This window comes from Moschus berezovskii, chromosome 17 (genome assembly GCF_049115385.1).
Source record: "Moschus berezovskii isolate FMDL1 chromosome 17, NW_MosBer_1.0, whole genome shotgun sequence".
Lineage (NCBI taxonomy): Eukaryota > Metazoa > Chordata > Mammalia > Artiodactyla > Moschidae > Moschus > Moschus berezovskii.
In genome coordinates, this window is record NC_142476.1 from 4,647,855 (window position 1) to 4,671,331 (window position 23,477).

At 50.9% G+C, this 23,477-nt stretch overlaps 1 protein-coding gene across 2 annotated transcripts; it reads right to left on the minus strand.

The window, feature by feature from the left end:
- Positions 1-2,992: 2,992 nt before the first annotated feature.
- Positions 2,993-17,371, minus strand: GOLT1A (golgi transport 1A). 2 transcript variants are annotated; one of them, XM_088845003.1, is made up of 5 exons: positions 17,281-17,371; positions 6,487-6,578; positions 5,316-5,494; positions 4,144-4,207; positions 2,993-3,533 (listed from the first exon to the last, which is right to left on the minus strand). In XM_088845003.1, the coding sequence occupies exons 1-5, from the start codon at positions 17,303-17,305 to the stop codon at positions 3,495-3,497; spliced, it is 399 nt and encodes a 132-aa protein (XP_088701129.1). In that variant the 5' UTR covers positions 17,306-17,371; the 3' UTR covers positions 2,993-3,494. The 2 variants fall into 2 exon arrangements, with proteins under 2 accessions (XP_088701129.1, XP_055274746.2); XM_055418771.2 differs by lacking the exon at positions 17,281-17,371 and having other exon boundaries at positions 2,999-3,533; positions 6,487-6,820.
- Positions 17,372-23,477: the final 6,106 nt, after the last annotated feature.

The following is a 23,477-nucleotide window of genomic DNA, read 5'->3' on the forward strand; positions in this document are numbered from 1 at the left end:
GAACCGACACAGCACGGAAATAGGACTGAGACCCCTGCGCCATACAGCTCAAGCTAAACTCACACTAGGTGAGCATCGTCAGGGAGGGCCTCCTGCCAGGTGAGGCCAGAAAAGTCAGGAAGGAAAGAAGGGAGGGAGGATCCATACTGGTGGAAGGGGCAGGACTGCTCAGGTGGGAAAATGGCCAGGATTCTGAACCTCAGGTTTGCTTGAGAGGAGTGTTGGGAAAACGAGGAGTGAGATGCAGTGTGACAGTGAGCAGGGAGGGGCTCAGTGAGGTGGGGCAAGGGGTGGCACTGAGCGGAGGATGCTGAGGCCCCAGCCGCTGCCCTGGAGCCTGGGAGCAGGAGCTTCTCGCCGCGCGCGCAGCCCTGCATAAATCACAGCTCTTTGTGCGCCTCTCTCCCAGCTAGAACGTGCCTTTCTAAATCCAGCCCAGTCCCTCCTGCTGTGATTGGAACTTCTTTTTTTTCCTTTTTCAAGAAAAAAGAAAGAGGTAATCATCTTGCTTGCTCTCATAACCCTTCATAGCCTTGAAAACCATCATTAAATTGTCTTATTGCCTATAACTCAGGAAAGAGAAAAAGGCTTTCCCTGTTGGATCAGGTCAATGGTCTCCACATTCTGTTCTCAGTGGGCCCTGAGAGGGTATGGATGTAATTGTACGATCTTGGTGGTTGAGAGGGGAGCTGTAGACTCTGAGCCCATTTTCAGCCCCTTCCCTTCTCATCCTCCACTGCCCCCGTCCAGCTCTTCCAGCTCCCAAGGCTGATTTCTCTTTGGAAAAGTCATCAGGCACTTTGAAACTGTCCAACAAACATAATGAAAGACAGATTGGTGGAGAGCAGGCAGCACTGCAGGCTGCCCGGGGCTGTTTCAGAGCCCACGGGAGCCTGACCTGGAGGGTCCAGGCAGGTTTTCTGCAGGGGTGGAGCCTGAGCTGCGTTTCTGAGCACAAGTCAGCCAGGTGAATAAAGGTTCATCAACTGGCAGTCTCAGCAAGGAAGCCGAAGCCAGGAGTACACGGAAGTGCAGCCCTCCAGCCTGCCAGGGGGGTGGGTCTTTGCTGGGGAGGGAGTGAGCAATTAGGCTGGAAAGGCGCCACCAGGGGCTTTATCACAGAGCGGTGTGAGAAAGATTGGAGTGTGTGTAGGTGAGCATTTCAGATGGAGAGCTCGGCTGCTCTTCAGAAGCAGGATGGTACGCGAGGAAGGGGCAGAGGGCGAGCTGTGTGGTCAGGAGATGGCGTTCCTCCTTCATGCGCCCCTCACTTAAACTGCTTCCTCCCAGCAGAAGTGGCGCTTGCCATGGGTGCCATGCGGGAGCTTTGGTTTTTCCCTGCTACCTGTCCCCAACATACACTCACACACACCCAACTCTTGGTTCCTGCCCAGCACAGGGGCTTTTAACATGTGGCAGAACTGAATAGTTTGGAAAAGAACCATCAGCTTCCAAGGGCCACAAGTGGCAATTTTGTGGTTCCTTTGTCCCGGAGATTTTGTACCTAGAGAGTAGCAGAAATTCCAGGCTTGCTTGGAAAGTTTTTGGAGTGCGGTGGCTCCTTTCTGGGGTGATCTCATCTCCTAGTGCCAGGGCTGTCAGGGCACTCAGGAGCTCTTTGTTTACATCTGTGTTTGCCATCTGCTCAACAGGGAACTGCCCAGAGGAGGCCCCGGTGTTCCCCAGCTCCCTCCAGATCCCTCTGTGACCCGTCATCCCAGCCACGGGGAGCTCACTCACTGCATTCACTCCCCAGAAAGTAACCCCCAAGGTCCTGGTTGCACAAAGTGCAAGTCAGTGTATTTACCCCGACATCCCAGTCATCAGGGAAGACCAGCACCCCTTTTGCCGGACACATGCCGGCTCCCACCTCGAGAGCCTCCCTGGGTCCGGCCAGACCCCTCCCCTGGTGTGGGGGCTGCAGGCCACCTACCTTGCCTTGGCTGTGTCCTGAGGGGTCTCTGAATGATGACACCGCTTGGGCGGGGGGTGGGGCACCTGGAGGGAGGCAAGCTGGGCTCCTGGGCTTGCTCTCACAGGCGCCCTGATCACGCCCCTTTTAAAGCCCAGGGTGACGTCTCCAGGCACAGACCCACTTCTGCCCGCCCCCAGCCCCTCGGAGAGTGCAGCCCTCCCACTCCCTGCTGCTGGCTCCTGCCTCCTGGTGCCTGTAGCTAAAATCAGCCTTTCCCTCACTCTCCAGGAGTCTTCCAGGGCTCGCTTTCTGATTCCTAATAGTTCTTTGCAGCGTCCTCACCTGCTTCTCCCCAGGCCCACTCATAGATCCACTCTGCCCCCAAACAATGTGGGAATGGACTGTTTGAGCGATGGGGGAGGCTCAGCACGCCTTGCTCCCCTCCAGACAAGCGAGCACTCGAGGAAGCGGAGGTGCTCAGCTGGGGTCTCTGACCAGACGGTGGCTCCTGGGTTGGGGGCTGGGGGCTGGGGTCTGGGGCTTGGTAGTGAGATTGTCTTTTCTCTTCTCTTCCCTGCTCCCTTCTTTCCCCAAGCAATTCCTGAGCTCAGCCCGGGGTTTGGAGACGAACGTGCCGTGGTCAGATGGGCGAGACAGGTATGTGCGCAGCCAGCTAGGAAGGCTGCACAAAACGGCAGTTCTAGAAGGCGGGTGTCCCTGGCAAGTGCTGAGGGAGCTGAGGAGAGCCCTCCAGGTGAGTCTGTGTGAGGTGTGGCTCCTGCAGCCCCTCGGTCACACCCTGTGACACCCCAGCCTCGCCATTCTGAAATCGCTGTGAACCGCTCTTCAAAGTGGGGGTCTCCCTTCCTCTGCACCCTCTCCCTTGCACAGACAAAGGGGCCCTCACAGAACCATATTGAATGTACTCATTGCAGGGGATTCCTGACTCTTTCTTGGGCCTGCAAGAGTGTGCTTTTAGGTGAGGGACTTCCCAGGACAGACTGGGGCTCTTAGAAGGTAGGGGCACAGCCCTCTACCCCAGCACAGAAGCTGCCTGGTGAGTGCTCTGGGCAGATATCCACCTAATCAATAGTTGGGAAGCACTTCCCACCATCCTGGGGATTAACACTCATCCCTTGTTTAACAGCTGCTACTAACATGGGCTTGCAAATATCTTATCTCCCTCATTAGGGCTGGTAAACACCAGGGTTTAATGATGGGCCGTGAGGGCTGGCCTGCCCCTTCTCAGGTGGAATTATGCCTGTGTGCCCACCCTGAGTCAGAGAGTGGACTTAATGGGCTAGAGACACTGAGTCTCGGGCATGTTCACAGCTTGGGGATTTAATCTTTGCTTTTACTCTCTTGGGCCCTGGGTCTCTGTTCCCAGCAGTCCTGATGGCTTCTTGCATTGACTTGGGGATCGAGGTCAGTCCCTCAGCTCTGTCTGTCCTGGACCTGGAGACATCCGGATGCGTCAGGAGGATGAGTCAGTGCAGGGTGGGCACCTGCGAGATGTCTCCCATTTCCTTTCCAGCCCCCTCGCCCAGTGATCCAAGTTCAAGGAGTGCATCTCTGCTGTTCAGACCATTGAACTGGTGCCTTGAAGCCTCTGGAACAGCTGTGGGAGGCAAGAATCATTACTCCAGACAAAGAGCGGGGAGTAGACTCAATATCCAGGTTATTATGAAGCCGGCCTTGAGAGCCAGGAGCACCAGGAGCAGGTATAGAGGGGGCTGCGGGGGCGTGCCGGGGACAGGCGTGTCGAGGGGCGGCCGAGGGCCCCACTGGGCTTCTAGGGGGCTTGTGTTCTGCCAGTGCTTCAGAGAGGGGAGGGGTGAGGCTGGGGACCACCCCCTGAAGAGGACAGAGGCACACCGCCTTTCCTGTTCTCAGGGGGTGTCACACATCCTCTCTGCCAGGGCCCAGATTCAGCCAGTTCTCCAGGAATCTGGCACTTTCTGCTGGGTCACCGAGACCCCCAAAGTCTCCGTTTCTTTGGCTCTAACAGGGAGCTGTTGACCAACACCGTTCCCAATGCCCACACCTTTGGCACAGCTGCTCACAGAGCCCTCATCTGCTCTTGTCGGGAAGAGGGACTGAGACAGGCCAGCTGGGAGGGGTTTTGAGGGGAGACGGGAAAGGATCCCGGCGCCGGGGAGCAGCTTCACCGAGTCCATGTGCTCCCCTCCCCAAGGACCGCCACCAAGCCTTTCACGGGATTCACTTACCGCACTCAGGAAGGGGGTGTTGGAGGCGCTGCCCAGGAAGCCAAAGGCCACAGGGAAAAAGCCCCTAGGAGCAGAGAGGTGGAGGGGAGATCAGGGATGCGCCGGAGGGGAAGCTGAGGTCCCACTACATGCTACAGCTTTGGGTCCCGGGAGAGCAGGCCCTTGGACGCTGGGCAGGCATTGCTCTGCACCCCTGCTTTTCAAGAGGCAGTACGGTGGAGTAGTTACGAATGAAGGTCAGACTCCTGGGGTCCCATCTGGACTCCACGTCTCACTGGCCCTGTGCAAACTTGAGCAAATTCCTTAACACTTCTCAATCTCTTTCCAGTTGTAAAATGGGGTTAATAATAATAGCATTCACATCTCCACAAAGAAATGATTGGGAAATATTTATTTTTGTTAGTTGTCTCTCCCTAGACTGGCTGTGAACCAGGCCCCGGGCACGGATCACTGTTGGAGGCTGTGCTCAGTTTGTTCTCCCCAACACCCCTCCCCTACCATACCCTCCCCTGGCAAGAATGGTGACCCTCCAAAGGGTTTAGGGGCACAGAGGCTGGTGTGGGGAGGGAATAGAGATCTGAATTCTGGCTGAGCTACTTCCTTTCCTTGGACCTCAGTTCCCTGAGGTCCACTTGCATTTCTGAGATCTCTGATAGCTGTGATTTTCCTCCTCCTTCAATGCTGCTTCGAGCTGTCTTTGTCAAGGTTTACTTTTGGCTAGAACTACTGAGTCTGCTGAGGCCCCACTCGCACTTTTGATCCACACTTGGATCAAGTTCAGATCCTTTGCATGCTCCTTGTGAGAGTTCAGGCGGGGGCAGCCTCTCTGGGCCTTGGTTTTCTTATCTACAAGAGGACAGCCCTGCAGTGGGTCGTGGAGATGACAGAATGAGAGGAAAGTTGTGAGCCTGCTTGGTGCGTGTGAGGGGCTTCGCAGACGTGAGCTCACTGTCCCTGCTCCATGTTTGCTGGTGGGTAAGTCGCTTCCTCCAGCTTGCAGGGTCCACCAGGGGCCCACCCCGTTTCCAGCACTTCTGAGTGTCTGCCTCCTTCAGGATAAAGTCCGGCTTCTGTATGCACTGCCGGCCACGCTGCCCACACCTGCTGGAGCCTGAGCTCAGCTGCTCAGAGGCCCTGGGGTGCCCATCGCGAGGCCCAGGACCTGTTCTCACCTGAAGAGGCTAAAGAAGCCATAGGTTTCCAGGAACATGCCCAGGAGAGGCCAGCGCAGCAGCACGATGAGCACACCCCCCAGGAAGAAGCTGGTGCCCTTGAGTTTGTGCCTCTGGAAGAAGAAGGAGAACGTCCTCCTCAGGCCGATGATGAGGGAGAGGCCAGTCAGGAACAGCAGCTGTGGGGAGGCAGAGTGGGCGGGCGGGTGAGAGCGAGCCCGCTGGCTGCGCGCCCGAGTCCGTGGCCGCCCGGAGCCGCCTCGGCTGTGGGCCGGGACCTGCTCCTTCTTCAGAGGCCGACATGTCAGCCAGGGCGAGCCGGCAGGAGCCCCGAGTCACTGGGGCTCGTGAGGGGCAGGCGGGCCCCGAGGCCGGGGACCCGGGGCCTTCGGAGGCCCCTCGCTTGTCACCCAGCTCAGCCGGGTGTCCTGGATCCCAAGCACTTCCTCACGTACATCATTTCTCGCCACACCTCCCCAGTAACGCGGAAAAGACTCCGTGTCACAGAGGCTGAAAGCCAGGCCTGAGTAGGTTGGGCAGCCACACCTGAGTCCCAGGGAGCTGGAGGAGCCCCGGCCCTCCGCCCCGCGGCCTGTGGCCGCCTCAGCCAGGCTCCTCCCGGGCTCCTGTCAGACTGAGCTCCCGGCTCTCTTCCACCATGTTCCGTGCTTTCCCCCGCTTCTCCATACCTCTGCTCTAGCGGTTCCACCTGCCTGGAAGTGCTTCGTCCCCCACACTCTTGTTTTTCTAAGTTCTTTCCCGCCCTTCTCCCACTGTGTGTACTCTTTCCCCCAAGCACCTCTTTCCATATTAGATGTGTTTATCTCACAGTGACTTTATCACTGCCCCTGCCTTCCTCCCCAGCCATGCACGTTGAAGTCACATTCCCCTCCCTGGGTGGTGGGATTCTGAAGGGAGGGACAGTGTCTGATTCATCTGAATTCCCGCCCCCGACCCCCAACCCAGGGCCTCACCCGGAGCTTAGCATGAGAATCCAGGTTCTCAGGTTCTCTGTGCCCAGGAGGCCTCATTGTCCATCCCCAGCCACCAGCCCTTGCCTGCCCAACGCAGGTGGCACACAACGCCTGGCTGGACCCGATCTGAGTGAACTCGGGGCTGACCCTCCCGGCAGTGGAGACCTCATGCAGGCTCACAAGGCTGGAAGACTCACATTTCCGAAGGCCAGGAGCACCGAATCAAAGTACAGGAGCACTCCAAACAGGATGAAGAAGATGCCGAAGCCAGTGGTGCCCACACCGATCTCTGCAATGGGCAAGGACGTTGTGGTGGGATGGGTTTGGGGAGCAAGCTGGGATGCTTCAGCTGCCCCCATCGCCTTGGACAGGTGCCCTCCGGGGGTAGGAGGTGGGGTGGCTCTGTTGTCATCCAGGAATCTTGGCTTTCTTGCTCTCCCAGAGGATAGGAAGGAAGGGGAGGGTGGGCACAAGTCTCCGTTTAGCACCTGGAAACTGCTGTTCGGTTCTGCCCACATCCCGCCCTCACCACAGGTAGCTAGCGCTGCCCTCACTGCTTTCTATTTTCAGTTTCCCCTTGTCTTCAAGATCGTCAAGATTTCTTCTTCTCTGCTAGATCATTATCAGGTTGTGACTCTGGCTGAAGACAACCCGTTGCCTGCTCTGTTCCTGTTTTCTTGTAGTTGGGAGCCACTTGATGCCAACTCACACCTGGGTCAGAGTGCCAGCAAAGACTCACAGCCACAGCCCCAGAGGACCACAGGCCTGCCCAGCCGGCCTGCCGTGTTCCTCAGGAGGCCTGTCCTCCTGAGAACTCTCACAGTCTCTCCTTTCTTCTCTAAACCGTTCTCCAGTGACGGCCCTGCACACTTCATAGGGAAACAGAGGTCATCGACCAGAAATGTGCTCATCACCTGGAAGCCTATGCCGCAGCCCGCAGAGTGACTGCCCCACCACACAGCTCCCCAGGCCCTAACTTCAGCCACAGTGGCCAGGCTGTTCGCTCCAGGTGGGCCCCAGCAGCAGTGTGTCTTTCCTGTTCTTTGCACTGCCGAAGTTGGCTTAGAGCTCAATACAGGGAGCCCAAAACAGTTGTGCAGGATATTTAGGCTATGAGGTTTATTTGCTCTTAAACCTTCATTTTACTTTATTTGTGCTCCTCTGGTAGTCAGCAAATGACAGTTCACTGTGTTGCTTCATTTTGACATTGAATCAAGTTAAAAATTTGATCTTAAATCACAACAAAATACACATAAAGTTCACCACCTTAACATCTCCAGGTGTACAGTTCAGGGGTGTCAGGGACATTCACCATGGCGCACTCTGACCACACACATTCAGAACTCTTCATCTCGCAACATGGAGACTCTCGCCACTGGTGACTCCCTGTCCCCGTGCGCCCCGCCCCGCCGCTGGCAACCACACTGTGGCTTTCTGTGACTCTGACTAGTCTAGGCGCCTCGGGTGATGGGAATCATACAGTACTTGCCTTTGTGTGACTGGTTTATTTCACTCAACACAGTGTCTTCAAGGTTGATCCATTTTATAGCATGTGTCGGAATTTCCTTCCTTTCTAAGGCTGAATAATATTCTACTGTCTGCATACTCCATTTCATTTATTCATCTGTGGATGGACTTGGGTTGCTTCTACGTTTTGGCTATTATAAATAATGCTGCTGAGCACAGGTGAACAAATACCTCTCTGAGACTCTGCTTTCACTTTTGGGTTTATATCCACAGGTGGAATTGCCAGGTCATATGGTGGTTCTATTTTTAATTTTTTGAGAGACCACCATATTATTTCCCACAGAAGTTATACCATTTTCCGTTCCTAGTGGTGATGCACAAGGGATTCCAACTCTTCTGCATCCTCACCAACACGTGTTACTTTGTTTTTCTTTGTTTTGTTTCTGATAGCATCCACCCTAAAGGGTGTGAAGTGGTATCTCACTAGGCTGTGGTTTGCATTTCCTTAATGATTACTAATGTTGAGAATCTTTCATGCGCTTGTTCTTCATTTGTATATCTGTTTTGGAGAAGTGTCTATTTAAGGCCTTTGCTTATTTTTAAAACAGGTTGTTTGGATTTTTTTGTTGTTCAGTTATAGGAGTACTCTGTATATTTTGGATAGTAACCCCTTATGAGATATATGATCTGCAAGTATTTTCTCCTATTCTGTAGGTTGCCTTTTCACTGTCTTGTATCCTTTGATGCACAGGAGTTTTAAATTTTATATAGTCCAATGTTTCTATTTTCTCTGTAGTTGCCTGAGCTTTTGCTATCACACCCAAGAAATAATTGCCAAATCGAGCATTGTGAAGCTTTTCTCTTACGTTTTCTTCTAAGAACTGTTTTAGATCTTACTTAGAGCTAAAATGGACTTTAATTTTTATTTGCGGTATAGGGTAAGGGTCCAGTTTTCCCAACATCATTTGTTGAAAAGACTGTCCTTTCTCCACTGAATGGGCTTGGTACACTTGTTGAAAACCGTGTACCCATATATGCCAGGGTTTATTTCTGGGCTCTCTCTTATATTCCATTGTTTGTCTTTGTGCCAGTCTCACTGTTTTGATTACTGTAGCTTTGTAATAAGTTTTGAAATCAAGAAGTTTGAAACCTCCAACTTCATTCTTTTTCAAGATTACTTTGGCTATTTGAGATTCTTTGAGATTCCATGTGCATTTAAGAATGAATTTTTCTATCTCTGCAAACAATGTCATTGGGATTTTGATAGATTATTGCATTGAATCTGCAGACTGCCCTGGGTAGTATTGACAGCTTAACAATATTGTCTGCCAATCCACAAATATGGGTCTTTCTACATATTAGTGTCTTTTAAAATTTCTTTTAGCAACATCTTTTAGTTTTCAGGGTGCAAGACTTTTGCTTCTTTCAGTTCAGTTCAGTTCAGTCGCTCAGTCGTGTCCGACTCTTTGTGACCCCATGAATCACAGCACACCAGGCCTCCCTGTCCATCACCAACTCCCGGAGTTCACTCAAACTCATGTCCACAGAGTCGGTGATGCCATCCAGCCATCTCATTCTCTGTCGTCCCCTTCTCCTCCCGCCCTCAATCCTTCCCAGCATCAGAGTCTTTTCCAGTGAGACAACTCTTCGCATGAGGTGGCCAAAGTATTGGAGTTTCAGCTTTAGCATCAGTCCCTCCAATGAACACCCAGGATTGATCTCCTTTAGAATGGACTGGTTGGATCTCCTTGCAGTCCAAGGGACTCTCAAGAGTCTTCTCTTTAGTAAGTTTATTCCTAAGGATTTTATTCTTTTTGATGCTATGGTAAATGGAATCATGTTGCTTCCTTTTAAAAAATTACTGATGAGGTACAACTTAAATTTATATTTTATTGTTTTTATTTATTTATTATTATTTATTGTTTTGCAACTCTCTTTATTTACTTAGTATAGCTAAAATGCCTTATTTTCTTTTTGTTGTAAATTATATGATGAATAGAGAAAGGACTAGAGTGTCTTTTTCAACTACAACATGTATAACTTTATTAAAAATAGCTTAATTTTTAAAAAGAAAACACATAGGTAAATTTTAAAGAGAAACTTTGTACTGGACTTGTTAACTAACATCTTAGAATTGATCCTTAGCACCTCTGTGAAATCGATATTATTCCCATGTTTCTGTGTGTGTGTGTGCTCAGCCAGTCAGTCATGTCCAACTCTTGTGACCCCATGGACTGTAGCTCACCAGACTCCTCCGTACATGGGGTTTTCCAGGCAAGAATACCATACTGGGTTGCCATTTCTACTCCGGGGGATCTTCCTGACCCAGGGATTGAACCTGCCATGTCTCATAGAGCGTTCTAAAAAGTTGCTAAAAGTTTGGTTGTTAAGAGGCAGAACTAAGAAAACAAAAGAAAGAAAACAAAACAAAAACAGAATTATGAAGACGAGGCTTACTGGCTTAATTATATTTACAGCTGAAAGAGAATGAAACGCAATTGTCTTTCAGGTTATTAATCTCCTAATCTGTGCCCGTGGCTCAGGGGATAAAGAATCTACTTGAAATGCAGGAGACACAGTTTCGATCCCTGGGTCAGAAAGATCCCCTGGAGAAGGAAATAACAACCTACTCCAGTATTCTTGCCTGGAAATCCCAGGGACAGAGGAGCCTGGAGGGCTACAGTCCATGGGGTCGCAAAAGAGTTGGACATGACTTAGTAACTAAACAAAAACAACAACTTGTTATCATACAGATCTTAAGAGGAGAATTAACACCAGTTCCAGTATAGAAATAAGGCCAAAGGCTTTCCTTAAAAGAATCATTAAAATACAGAAATGAGATTTGGACTGAAACCTCATTCAACTCATATTAAAAAAAAAAAAAAAAGCCAGCCTAATTAGTCCTCCCTCCTTTTGGCAGAGTTGGATTTGTTAGGAACCAGCACAGCATCATTTCTCTCAACATATTGCCCCACCACCAGAATCCATCTGCAACGAAGGGCAATTCCTCCTGTTTCTGATAAACCTCCGTAATCTATTCAAGCTTCCTATTTCTGCCTTCTAGAATGCCTGCTTGAATTAAATCTCTTAGAGCCCAAGACACTGGGCAAAATACTACCTCCTTGGTCATTATGAAGGTTGTGTTCTTTCCATGTTGCATGATTTTTCTACCCTCAGAGACAATAAGGGCTTCCCCAGTGGCTCAGCAGTAAAGAATCAGCCTGCAATGCAGGAGACACAGGAGAGTGGGTTTGATCCCTGGATCAGAAAGATCCCCTGGAGGAGGGCATGGCAACCCACTCCAACATTCTTGCCAGGAAAATCCCATGGAGAGAGGGGCCTGGCAGGCTACAGTCCATGGGTTTGCAAAGAGCTGGACATGACTGGAGTGACTGAGCATGCATGCATGAAGAGACAATGAATTGAGGATCAAGAGTATTTCTCCCTTGTTGTGATTGTTTTACACGGGCCAGGATACTGCAGAGGAAGACCACAGTCTGAATGACAAAAATGTCTTTAAGTTTTTGTACTGCTGTTCAGTTCAGTTCAGTTCAGTCGCTCAGTCGTGTCCGACTCTCCGCGACCCCATGAATCACAGCACGCCAGGCCTCCCTGTCCATCACCAACTCCCGGAGTTCACTCAAACTCATGTCCACAGAGTCGGTGATGCCATCCAGCCATCTCATTCTCTGTCGTCCCCTTCTCCTCCCGCCCCCAACCTTTCCCAGCATCAGAGTCTTTTCCAGTGAGTCAACTCGTCGCATGAGGTGGCCAAAGTATTGCAGTTTCAGCTTTAGCATCAGTCCTTCCAATGAACATCCAGGATTGATCTCCTTTAGAATGGACTGGTTGGATCTCCTTGCAGTCCAAGGGACTCTCAAGAGTCTTCTCCAACACCACAGCTCAAGAGCATCGATTCTTCGGCGATCAGCCTTCTTCACAGTCCAACTCTCACATCCATACATGACCACGGGAAAAACCATTGCCTTGACTAGACGGACCTTGGTTGGCAAAGTAATGTCTCTGCTTTTTAATATACTATCAAGGTTGGTCATAACTTTCCTTCCAAGGAGCAAGCGTCTTTTAATTTCATGGCTGCAATCAGCATCTGCAGTGATTTTGGAGCCCCCAAAAATAAAGTCTGACACCGTTTCCACTGTTTTTCCATCTATTTCCCATGAAGTGATGGGACCAGATGCCATGATATTTGTTTTCTGAATGTTGAGCTTCAAGCCAACCTTTTCACTCTCCTCTTTCACTTTCATCAAGAGGCCTTTGAGTTCCTCTTCACTTTCTGCCATAAGGGTGGTGTCATCTGCATATCTGAGGTTATTGATATTTGTCCCGGCAATCCTGATTCCAGCTTGTGCTTCTTCCAGCCCAGCGTTCCTCATGATGTACTCTGCATAGAAGTTAAATAAGCAAGGTGACAATATACAACCTTGACGTACTCCTTTTCCTATTTGGAACCAGTCTGTTGTTCCATGTCCAGTTCTGACTGTTGCTTCCTGACCTGCATACAGGTTTCTCAAGAGGCAGGTCAGGTGGTCTGGGATTCCCATCTCTTTCAGAATTTTCCACAGTTTATTGTGATCCACACAGTCAAAGGCTTTGGCATAGTCAATGAAGCAGAAATAGATGTTTTTCTGGAACTCTCTTGCTTTCTCCATGATCCAATGGATGTTGGCAATTTGATCTCTGGTGCCTCTGCCTTTTCTAAAACCTGCTTGAACATCTGGGAGTTCACGGTTTACATACTGCTGAAGCCTGGCTTGGAGAATTTTGAGCATGACTTTACTAGCATGTGAGATGAGTGCAATTGTGCGGTAGTTTGAGCAATCTTTGGCATTGCCTTTCTTTGGGATTGGAATGAAGAACTGACCTCTTCCAGTCCTGTGGCCACTGCTGAGTTTTCCAAATCTGCTGGCATATTGAGTGCAGCACTTTCACAGCATCATCTTTCAAGACTTGAAATAGCTCAACTGGAATTCCATCACCTCCACTAGCTTTGTTCATAGTGCTGTAGAAACCTCTTATTAGAGGCCAGGAGATCAGCGCTGATGCGTGACTGCCATCCAGCGCTCAGCCCCGTTCACGTGTCACCGCTTGCTGTAATACCAGTCACAGCGAAAAGGCCCAGTTCAGGGCCATGTGTGGCACGTGCTTGCCATGTCTCTTCAGACTGTTATGTCTAGAACAGTTCTACAGTCTCTCCTTGACAGGACCTTGACACTTGGAAGATCTGAGCCGGTTATCCTGTAGCAGTCCCTCTATTGGGTTTGTCTGATGTCTCTGCATGACTGTATTCGGGTTATGCAGAAATATCAGCAAGAGGTGATGCCGTGTTCTCCTCCTGCCACTGTCAGGTGACGCATGATTCCCATTTGACCGTTACTGAGGACGTTTCTTCAAGTTGGACTCTGTAGGACCCTCCCCATAAAGTGACTCTCCAGCTCCCACCACGACCCTGCTGGACATCCCCCTCCTGCTGGCCAGCTGAACCCCACCCAGCGTGAACCCCCCAAGCTGGGGAGCACTCTGACGCCCGCCCTGGGCACTGCCCCCCTTCCGCAGTACAGTCCGCTTTAGGACTGAAATGTTGAGGAAGGAGGGAAAGAGGAAGAGAAAGAGCCCATTTCTCTTTACAAAATTAACAGCGGTGACTGATGGTAGTCATCGTTAACGCTGGTGAGTGCATGGCGCCAGGCAGTTGAAGCACTTCATGTGTATTAATTCACCTCGTCTCCATAACTGCCTATGCGGCAGGTTTGCTTTCCCCCCATTTCACAGAGAAAACTGGAACATGAATGGTCTTAATCTGTGCCCGGGGTGCGCGGCCAGCAGCCAGCAGAACCCGGCTGTGAACGCAGTAGACTGACTCCAAGAAGTGACTTTAACGCCCTGTCCAGCCCATCCCTGCCCTCGTCCCCTCTGCAGGAGCCGCTCTGGCCTGGGCCTCCTTACATCCCAAATGCAAAGGATAGGGGTCGGGCCTCCTCTGTCCGCAGCTGGCCACCCCTTCTTGCAGCACCCTCTAGTGGGCTCCATGACACCATATTCTCGATTTCTTCCTGCTATTCTGGCTGCTCCTCCCAGGCTTCTTTGCCAGCTCCCTCTTCTCTCTCTCCCTCTCGGGGTCTGAACTACTTAGGACTTCAACTCCAGCTCATTTCTCTTCTCATTCTAGTTGCACATGGACTCCCACGTCTTTAAGTATCTCCTATGTGCTGACAATGTCGATATTTATCTTTCTAACTCATGGCTTCTTTGAGCTTCCAAACTCCTATCCAGCTGCCTACTTGGCATATCTGCACGTTTTTCTCTCTTCAGGACATCTTGAACTCAGCAGGTCCAAACTGAGCTATTGGTTTCCTTCCTTAAAGCTGCACTTGGCTCAGGTTTCCCCAAATGAATAAAATGTCATCACCGTCCACCCAGCAGCTGGAGGCAGAAGCCCAGTGGCCTCACGGCTCCGCCACCCACTGCCCATTGGATCCACAGGTGAGTGCTATTGCTTCTTCCTCCCAAGTGTATCTTGAAAGCTGTCCGTTTCTCTCCATGCTTACGACTTAATTCTAAACCATCATTTTCTCTTTCCTGTACTCTGCAACGTTCCCCAGTTAGTCTCCTGCTGCGTTCCTGCCCCCATTATCCATTCTCCATACAGTCTTCAGGGGTCTTGGAAACATGCAGTCTACTCATATTAGCACAGCAGACAATCCGTCATGGCTTCCCATGGGCTTAGAAGGAAAGAGTCCTCCCAGCCGTGCCTTAGCTCACAGGCCCATCATGGGGCCTCAGCTTGCTTGTCCGACTGCATCTCCTGGAGCAGGGCAGGCAAGAGTATGATCCTCGCCCGCCACACTCCGAGCACATCCTTGTTTCCAGGATGGGCCTTCCTGCCTCAGGGCCTCTGTACACACGGTTTCTTTGCACTTGTTATCTGGCTGCACACACTCCACCTTCAGGTCTCAACGCAAATGTCAGTTTCTCAGGGAAGTCTGGTCCTCTCTCCATTCCTGACTTAATTTGGTTGCCTCATTTTTCTCTCTCGCAAGACTGACAGCACATTCTTCTTAGAACTTAGCATATTTTGGTTTAATAAAATGTAGATCCAACCAGTCCATTCTAAAGGAGATCAATCCTGGATGTTCATTGGAAGGACTGATGCTAAAGCTGAAACTGCAATACTTTGGCCACCTCATGTGACGAGTTGACTCACTGGAAAAGACTCTGATGCTGGGAGGGATTGGGGGCGGGAGGAGAAGGGGACGACAGAGAATGAGATGGCTGGATGGCATCACCGACTCTGTGGACATGAGTTTGAGTGAACTCCGGGAGTTGGTGATGGACAGGGAGGCCTGGCGTGCTGTGATTCACGGGGTCGCTAAGAGTCGGACACAACTGAGCGACTGAACTGAACTGAGGCTTGTCCCTGGGCTCAGGCCTCAGCCCTCTTCTCTATTTTCCCCCCAGGTCAGTGTTTCTCAGCTTGGCTGGTGGGGGGAGGGCTGATAGATGGTGGTTGGCACTTCTGTTCCCCGGAGGACATTTGGGGACGTATAGACAGGCTGATGGTCACCGTTGGTGGTGAGAGCGCTACTGCCATCTAGTGGGGAGAGGCCGGGGATGCTGCTAAAATCCTACAATGGAAAGGAAAGACCCCCCCTAAAACAGAACTGAAAGTCACGTCCGACTCTTTGTGACCCGACAGACTAGTCCATGGAGTTCTCCAGGCCAGAATGCTGGAGTGGGTAGCCTTTCCCTTCTCCAGGGGATCTTCCCAACCCAGGAATTGAACCCAGGTCTCCCGCATTGCAGGCGGGTTCTATACCAACAGAGCCACCAGGGGAGTCCACAAGGGAAGAATACTCAAGTGGGTAGCCTATCCCTTCGCCAGTGGAACTTCCCAACCCAGGAACTGAACTGGGGTCTCCTGCCTTGCAAAGAACTACCCTGCCCACAAATGTCAGTAGTGGGGAGGCTGAGAAACTGCGCCAGGTAATCTCATGGTTTTAAATACTATCCGTATGCTGGCAATTCCCAAATTTCTCTCCATTCCAGACTCATATACCTGACTACCTACTTGACCACAAACTCAGCATGTCTGAAACCCAACTCCTGCTTCCTTCTCAACCCTTCCAATTGCCCAGGCTGTACATATTGGAGGCATTCCTGAGTTCTTTCTCTGACACCCCACGTCCAGTCCACCAGCAAACCCTTTCTGCAGTTTGCTCAGCGCGCGTCTGGCGCTGTTTCCCACCACTCTGATGCTGCCCCACCCTGGCCTCCCCACCGGCTCTCACACTGGTCTTCCCGCCACTGTCTCCTGCCTCCTAACCGGTCTCTCTGTCGCTGTCCCTCCACTGTGTCTACTCTCAATCTAGTACTCAGAGTGATCTTTTAGAAACATGAGCGGATCATATCACTCCTCTGCACAAAACCTTCTAACGCTTCCCCTCTTCTGCAGATAAAGCCGGAATCCTCACCCGGCCTGGCTGCTGGGCACCCTCCTGACCAGCCTGCTGCCACTCTGCGCTGCCCCCACTGTGCTTCCCACACCAGCCGCCTTGTATCCTGTGTCATGCCTCAGGGCTTTGGCACTGCTGGTCCCCTCTCCCAAGGAGATTTCTCCCTCCAGACAGCCACGTGGCTTTGCCCCCTCAATTCCCATGCACCTCTGTAAAAAGCACTTTCCCTGGGTAGTTTAGTGACCACTCCATACAAAGCAGTAGCCCCTCCTACTTGTCACCCCCAAGCCTCTTTACCCTGTTTTATTTTTGTCCAGAAGGTGCATCACCACCTGAGAAACGACACACTGACCTCTTCATCTGCTAGTTACCTGTCTCCTCGTCCTGGAGTATGAAAGGGAGTAAACCTGTTCCATTCGTTGCTGCGTACTCTGTGCCCGGCACAGTGCTTGGCACGTAGAGGAGACGGTGCGTGAATGGACACTATCTCCAGTTCACAGCTGAGACACTGGCTGTAAGTAACTCACCCAAGAGAAACTCATAGAGCCACAGTTCTCATCACTTTTCCCAGCCCTGGGGACTACCTACCTGCCCTCTGTTGGGAAGAAATGGGAAAGACATTTAGGAGTGAAGACAGGGTGATTTAGGGAGAGGATCTGAGTTTAGTTTTTGATAAGAAGGTGCCAGGGCTACAGGAGACTTAAAGAGTTTGCGGGGAAAGAGTGAGTAGACAGAGGCCTTCTAGGTGCACCTTGCAGACCCCCGGTTTCAGAGCCCTGAATGCGGACGGGATCAAAGTGCTGAGCCTGCCAGTTCCTCCAAGCAGCAGCCTCTGGCCTCCTGGGAGCCCTGAGCAGCCCCCGCCCCGGACGGCAGGGATCCCAGCTGGCCCCGGCCCTGCGGCCAGGAGGAGGCCAACGTGGCAGCTCCCAGCCACTGGCTCCGGAGGTCACCTTGCAGGTTCCCCAGGGCCGGCCAGGCTGGGAGGGGCCGCACCTCCCCGCACCCCAGCCCAGCCCCCTCAGCAGCATGGGCCCAGCCCCCAGCACTCACTCTGCCATTCGGTGATGGAGATCATGTCGAGGACTGCCCGGGGGACGCTCCAGGAGGAAGCTGGCCAGGGGCAAGGAGCCCTGGGGACCGAACCTGGACATGCTCAAGGGAAGCTGACCCTTGGTAAGTTGTGAAATGAGCCTCTGGCAAATCATTAACTCCCCAACACATGCACACACGTACACGCACACATGCACACGCACTTGCCCACGTGCCCTCACACACAGGGCTGCTTAAAGTCGCAGTCTCTCTCCTGGTTTCTCCTGCAGGGCGCTCCCCGGCGAAGTCCACACCCATCTGACTCCTGTAATCCCCCAACCCATCCCCTGAGGCTGAGTTCTACAGTTTCCATCTCTTTGGCAAAACGGGGAGTAGCAGTACGGCTTGGTGGATGGTGTGGGAAGAGTTGGGATCTGCTTCTCTTTGGGAAAGTACTATTAGTAAATTCATTTGTTGATTAAGTTCATTAATAAACGCAGTATGAAGTCAGGAGCGAAGTCAAAAGCAATATTACCGTAGTACCTCCAGCCAGTATTAAGGGACGCGTAATGCAAATTCAGTCAGAGACATCACTTTGCCAACCAAGGTCCGTCTAGTCAAGGCTATGGTTTTTCCCGTGGTCGTGTATGGATGTGAGAGTTGGACTGTGAAGAAAGCTGATCGCCGAAGAATCAATGCTTTTGAACTGTGGTGCTGGAGAAGACTCGAGAGTCCCTTGGACTTCAAGGAGATCCAACCAGTCCATTCTAAGGGAGATCAATCCTGGGTGTTCATTGGAAGGACTGATGCTGAAGCTGAAACTGCAATACTTTGGCCACCTCATGCGACGAGTTGACTCACTGGAAAAGACTCTGATGCAGGGAAAGGTTGGGGGCGGGAGGAGAAGGGGACGACCGAGAATGAGATGGCTGGATGGCATCACCGACTCTGTGGACGTGGGTTTGAGTGAACTCTGGGAGTTGGTGATGGACAGGGAGGCCTGGCGTGCTGTGATTCATGGGGTCGCGGAGAGTCGGACACGACTGAGCAACTGAACTGAACTGAACTGAATGCAAATTCAAGTTGGAACCCACCAAAAAAGATAGCCCACAACCAAAGGCAAAGGAGAAGCCGCAACATGATGGTAGGAGGGGTGCAATCGTGTTTAAGATCAAACCTCATACCCGCCAGAGATGCTTGGAGGGCACAAACAAAACGTTGCCTGCGCCAGGCCCAAGGGAGAGGAGCAGGGACCCCACGAGAGACGGGCCAGATCGCCGTGGCATCTGAGGGCCTCCTGCGGCGGCTCCGGCAGCGGCAGGCCTGGGAGGTGCGGCCTGTGGCCCAAGTCCTCTTGGAGGAGTTGCCGTGAGCCGCACTGACGGGCCGCCAGGCAGGCGACTCACAAACTGGAGGACAGTCATACCAAAGAAGTTCTCACTGCTCTGACGGTTCCAGTCCCCCCAGACTACCCAAGCAAAGGCACTCAGTATCCCCAGGGAATCTGCCTTTGAGAAGCAGTGAGATTTGATTGCAGAACTTCCACAGGGCTGGTGAAACAGAGACTCTTGGCGGGTACAAACAGAACCTGTGCACACCAGGACCCAGGAGAAAGGAGCAGTGACCCTGCAAGAGACTGAGCCAGACTTGCCTGTGTGTGTTTGGGAGTCTCTGGTGGGGTGTGGGTCAACAGTGCACGGTCAGACACTGGCTACAGCAGTCCTGGGAGGCTCAGCGTGCTGGCTTAAGTCCTTTTGAAGGAGGACAGCCATTACCCCTACCACAGTTTGGCCTCAGGCCAAATTACAGGGCGGGAACACAGCCCCACCCATCAGCAGAAAATTGGATTAAAGATTTCCTGGGCATGGCCCTGCCCACCAGAGCAAGACCCGGTTTTCCCCACAGCCAATCCCTCCCGTCAGGAAGGGTCCACAAGCCTCTTATCGTCATCCATCAGAGAGCAGACAAAATGAAAACCACAATCATAGGAAACTAACCAAATTGATCACATGGACCACAGCCTCGCCTAACTCAATGAAACTATGAGCCATGCCATGTAGGGCCACCCAAGACAGGCAGGTGATGGTGGAGAGTTCTGGCAAAATGTGGTCCACGGGAGAAGGGGATGGCAAACCACTTCAGCTTTCTTGCCTTGAGAACCCCATGAGCAGGATGAGATGGTTGGAGGGCATCACTGACTCAACGGACATGAGTTTGAGCAGACTCCAGGAAACAGTGAAGGGCATGGAAGCCTGGCGAGCTGCAGTCCACAGGGTCGCCAGAGTCAGACACGCCTGAGCGACTGAACAGCATTAATAGATTCATCTGGGAAGCGGTTTGATGGCTTTGCGCTGGTGCCTGTGCTAGATGCTGGGGGCGACAAGCAGCTAACAGACCTGTTGCTGACCGTCTGAGGAGAGCGCCAGATTCAGCTGACTCTAGGGCAGAAATGTCCCCAGGGCGTTGGACACACAGCTTTGCCCCCTTTCCCCCAGCGTTGTCCAGCTCTGGACTGTGAGGCTGAACTGTGGAAAGATGAATCTCGGCTTGGGGTGGGCTGGACAACGAGCCAGGACGCTTGGTTCTAGCTGATCACCTGCTGTGTCTCTCCTGCCTCTGTGGGCCTGAGGAGAAGCTGGCTGCTTCCTAACCTCCTCTCTCTCGTTGGAGAGCAGGGGTTCTCAATCCCGTTAGAGTCGGCATCCCCTTTGCAACGTCCCCTCTATCCTGCAGTGCAATTTCATAGGTGATATGACCAGCCTACAGCCTTCATTTAAACACCTCAAAGGTAATTATAATAGAGAAAATATTACAAAAAGACACAATGTCTCTGTATATAAGTGTTAGACAAGACTTAGCAGAAGACATAAAATAGTCAGATTGCTTGCACCTAATTGTAATAAGTTTGAATTTAAGAGAAATAGAAGACTTGTGCCACCCTTCCTAAAAAAACCAAATAACCCCTCTCTATATACAAAAAAAGAGCAGCAGGGAGTGGACACTAGAATAAAAACTGTTAGGTAGGTAAAAACAGAGCAGCGGTCTTTGCATGTATATGTATAGACAAGAGGGAAATGACCTTCACTGAAGCAGGGAGAACACAGCGAAGCAAGTTAAAGATGACGAAGTGAGAGAACGGAGGAAATGCAGTGTGAGTGCGAACACACCGGGTCTGAGGGAGTTCCCTGGAGGCCTGGTGGCTAGGATTCGGCTCTTTCATGGCTGTGGCCCATGTTCCCTGGTCAGGCAACTGAAATCCCGCAAGCCACAACATGCAGTCAAAAACCCCCCAAAACCACAAACCAAACGCTGGGTTTGATGTGTGCTGTTAAAAATAGCTCCCCACGTTACCACATGGGATGGGGCAGTGGAAACATGTCACAGACACAGAGATCCGTGTTTTACTTTTCTTTTTTAAGATTTTTTTAATGTGGACTATATTGAATTTGTTACAATACTGCTTCTTCTTCTTCTTCTTCTTTTTAATGTTTTTTGGTATTTTGGGTGCGGGGGCGTCTGGGATCTCAGCTCCCCGACCAGGGATTGAACTCACACCCCATTCACTGGAAGGCAAAGCCATAACCACTGGGCAACCAGGGAGGTCCCCACAGACCTGCGTTTTGAAACACCATCGTGTGTTCAGGCAAACTTCATTCTGGGGGATCTTAAAAGGCCTCGGAGATCATATATTTCCAATGGGTAATATAGGATGGATTGGAAAGAGAAGTGGTGATATAAGTTGTTTAAAGCAATTGAATGTGCACCCTGAGAAAAACAGCAGATAATTTCCCCAAACATTTCCATGTGCAATTGTTACAACATAGATGTTCTTCTTTGGGCTGTTAAAAGTTAAAAAACATGAAGGAGGCAATACCATAATATGAAATAATTTCTGAAAACAGGTATTAAGGAGAGCCAAGGAGACCTTGCATCTCAAGAATCTTTGCTTTAATGATATTTGCTTCTCTCAGAGCTCCTCTGTTAACTGTTCGCAATCAGCTTCTTTGCTTTTTCAGTAAGACTACTGCATTGGAACCAAATATACAGTAGCTGCAGTGTTAGAATCCGTTGTGTAGACAATGATTGGAGTAGGTTATTCAATAATTCTGAGACAATGTCTTTATTCCATTTAAGTGTCTTCTCCATAATAAGCGTCTCTTAACTTACTGAGTTATTTGGAAAACTAATTTTTTAAGAAATCAGAAGCATACAAAAACTTTTTAGAACTATTATGAATTGTAATATGACTGACTTACACTGGTAGTGGATTTAGTCTATTTGTACATTTTAAAGTTATACAGGATAGAAGGCAGTTAATTGTTTTGGAAAACTCTCCTGTGCACTGGAGCCACTAAATGCCAGTAAGAGTTTTGCCTTCTTAACTCTGAGACAACTTAAGACCTCCTGAAAATTTTCAAAATCACCCTTAGGGGGCCGTATAATCCCCATCGAAACTGGTAGGTAGAGAGCTCAGGCTATGAAATCAGAGTGCCCTGGGCTTCACTCTAGCCTCATAAGACATTTAGATATTCTATGCACTCTTTTTGTGCCTGTTTCTTGGATAATCATCACATAAATGTGAGAATTAGTGAGTAAATGCACGTGAAGTGCATAGAACTGGGTACCTGGCTCATAGAAAATACTTAATGAGCCATTGTCAGTACTGTTCTCATATAGTTGTAATAATTATACTGTTACTAACATTACTCTTATTAGTCTACTGTCTAGTGCTGCTATATGACTCGGATTTCAGTTGTGGTTTCAAACTGCTCCCATAGGCGTGAAAGTGAAAGTCGCTCAGTTGTGTTCGACTCTTTGTGACCCCATGGACTACACAGTCCAAGGAATTCTCCAGGCCAGAATACTGGAGTGGGTAGTCGTTCCATGGAATTCTCCAGGCCAGAATACTGGAGTGGGTAGTCATTCCTTCTCCAGGGGATCTTCCCAACCCAGGGATCAAACTCAGGTCTCCCACAGTGCAGGCGGATTCTTTACCGTCTGAGCCACTAGGAGTAGCAGCTAGGAATACATTCCTCTCAGCCATGGAGCCCACCTGTAAGTAGGAACTGAACTCTCCTGAAATTGGACCATCTTCATCTGATCCTCAGATGACAGCATTGCGTACCAGAGTTGGGCCCGAGGGGTTTGTCTACAGCCCACCATCCTGAAGGGGGGCCCCTTCATGGGGGCAACCCCAGAGAGGACAACGCAGGCCCTGGGACGCCTGTTCTGGTCCGTGGGGAAGGGCTGGGAGAGTGCAGCTGCTCCCAGGGCTGCAGGGATGGAAGTGGACAGGGGGAGGACTCCCAATGACTGAAGGGCAGGGGCCCTACCGAAGTCCTCCAGCGAAGACTGTGGGGTCAGCCAAGGATCTCTAAGGAGACATTCTCCCTCTCCCTTCATCGTGACCCTAAAGACAGCCAAGGGGCCAACACAGGGTCACTACCGTCTCCTCACATTTGTAAATGAATTTGCATTTTCAAAGTGTTTTCCATCCTTTTTTTAAAATTTGGCTTTCTCGAGAGTTCCTTATGGATGGTAGTTAATATCCCCATTTCACAGATAAGGAAGTTGAGATTCAAGAATTTTAGTGACTTGTCCAAATCTTTATGCAGCTAGCAAGGAGTGGGGCCAGGAATTGAGCACAACGTCTCCTTTCCTGCACCAGTCTTGCAGTGGGGTGAGCCAGTTCTGCATTGGAGGCTTGGGGATGAGTGGGTGGTGGCATGGACCCCGTTCCCTGCAGCAGCAGGGTCTGAAGTCTGGCTGCTTGCCTGGCCCCCAGCACTCCTCTCATCAAGAATAAAGATGTGGCCAGGCAGTTACAGAATCTGCTTCTTAAAGGGCCTTCTCTGAGCTGCTTTTTAATGTCTGGTTCCTGACTACAGACCCCTTTTGCACCCCCAGCCTGGCTTGATGGAAGGATTGATCTGGGCCAGAGGGTGGAGCAGTCAGGGCCTGGGAGCATCCCGCCTAGAGGGAAGCCGGGCCATCACACTCCACCTCCTCTCAAAGCCCCTGGCTCTGGCCTGCACGGGGAGCTGCAAACAGAGGAGAAGTTCCGGCAAGTGGACAATTTCTCCAGTATACCTCCTCCAGCTCTCCAGGCTTCTGCGTGAGCCTGTATCTGGTCCCATTTCTCCTTGATTCACAAAGGACAATAAGGTTTATAACTGTCTTGGGATGTTACAAAATCCAAAATCCAGTCATTAATACAC

What these genes read in the sequence shown, in the direction of transcription:
- GOLT1A (XM_055418771.2), bottom strand. Translation starts at nt 6,807, where the DNA reads ATGTGGGCAGAACCGAACAGCAGTTTCCAGGTGCTAAACGGAGACTTG. An exon ending in TGCTCCTGGCCTTCGGAAAT is followed by an intron (nt 5,495 to 6,486) that starts GTGAGTCTTCCA and finishes GCCTCCCCACAG; the next exon opens with CTGCTGTTCCTGACTGGCCT. An exon ending in GGCTTCTTTAGCCTCTTCAG is followed by an intron (nt 4,208 to 5,315) that starts GTGAGAACAGGT and finishes CTCTGCTCCTAG; the next exon opens with GGGCTTTTTCCCTGTGGCCT.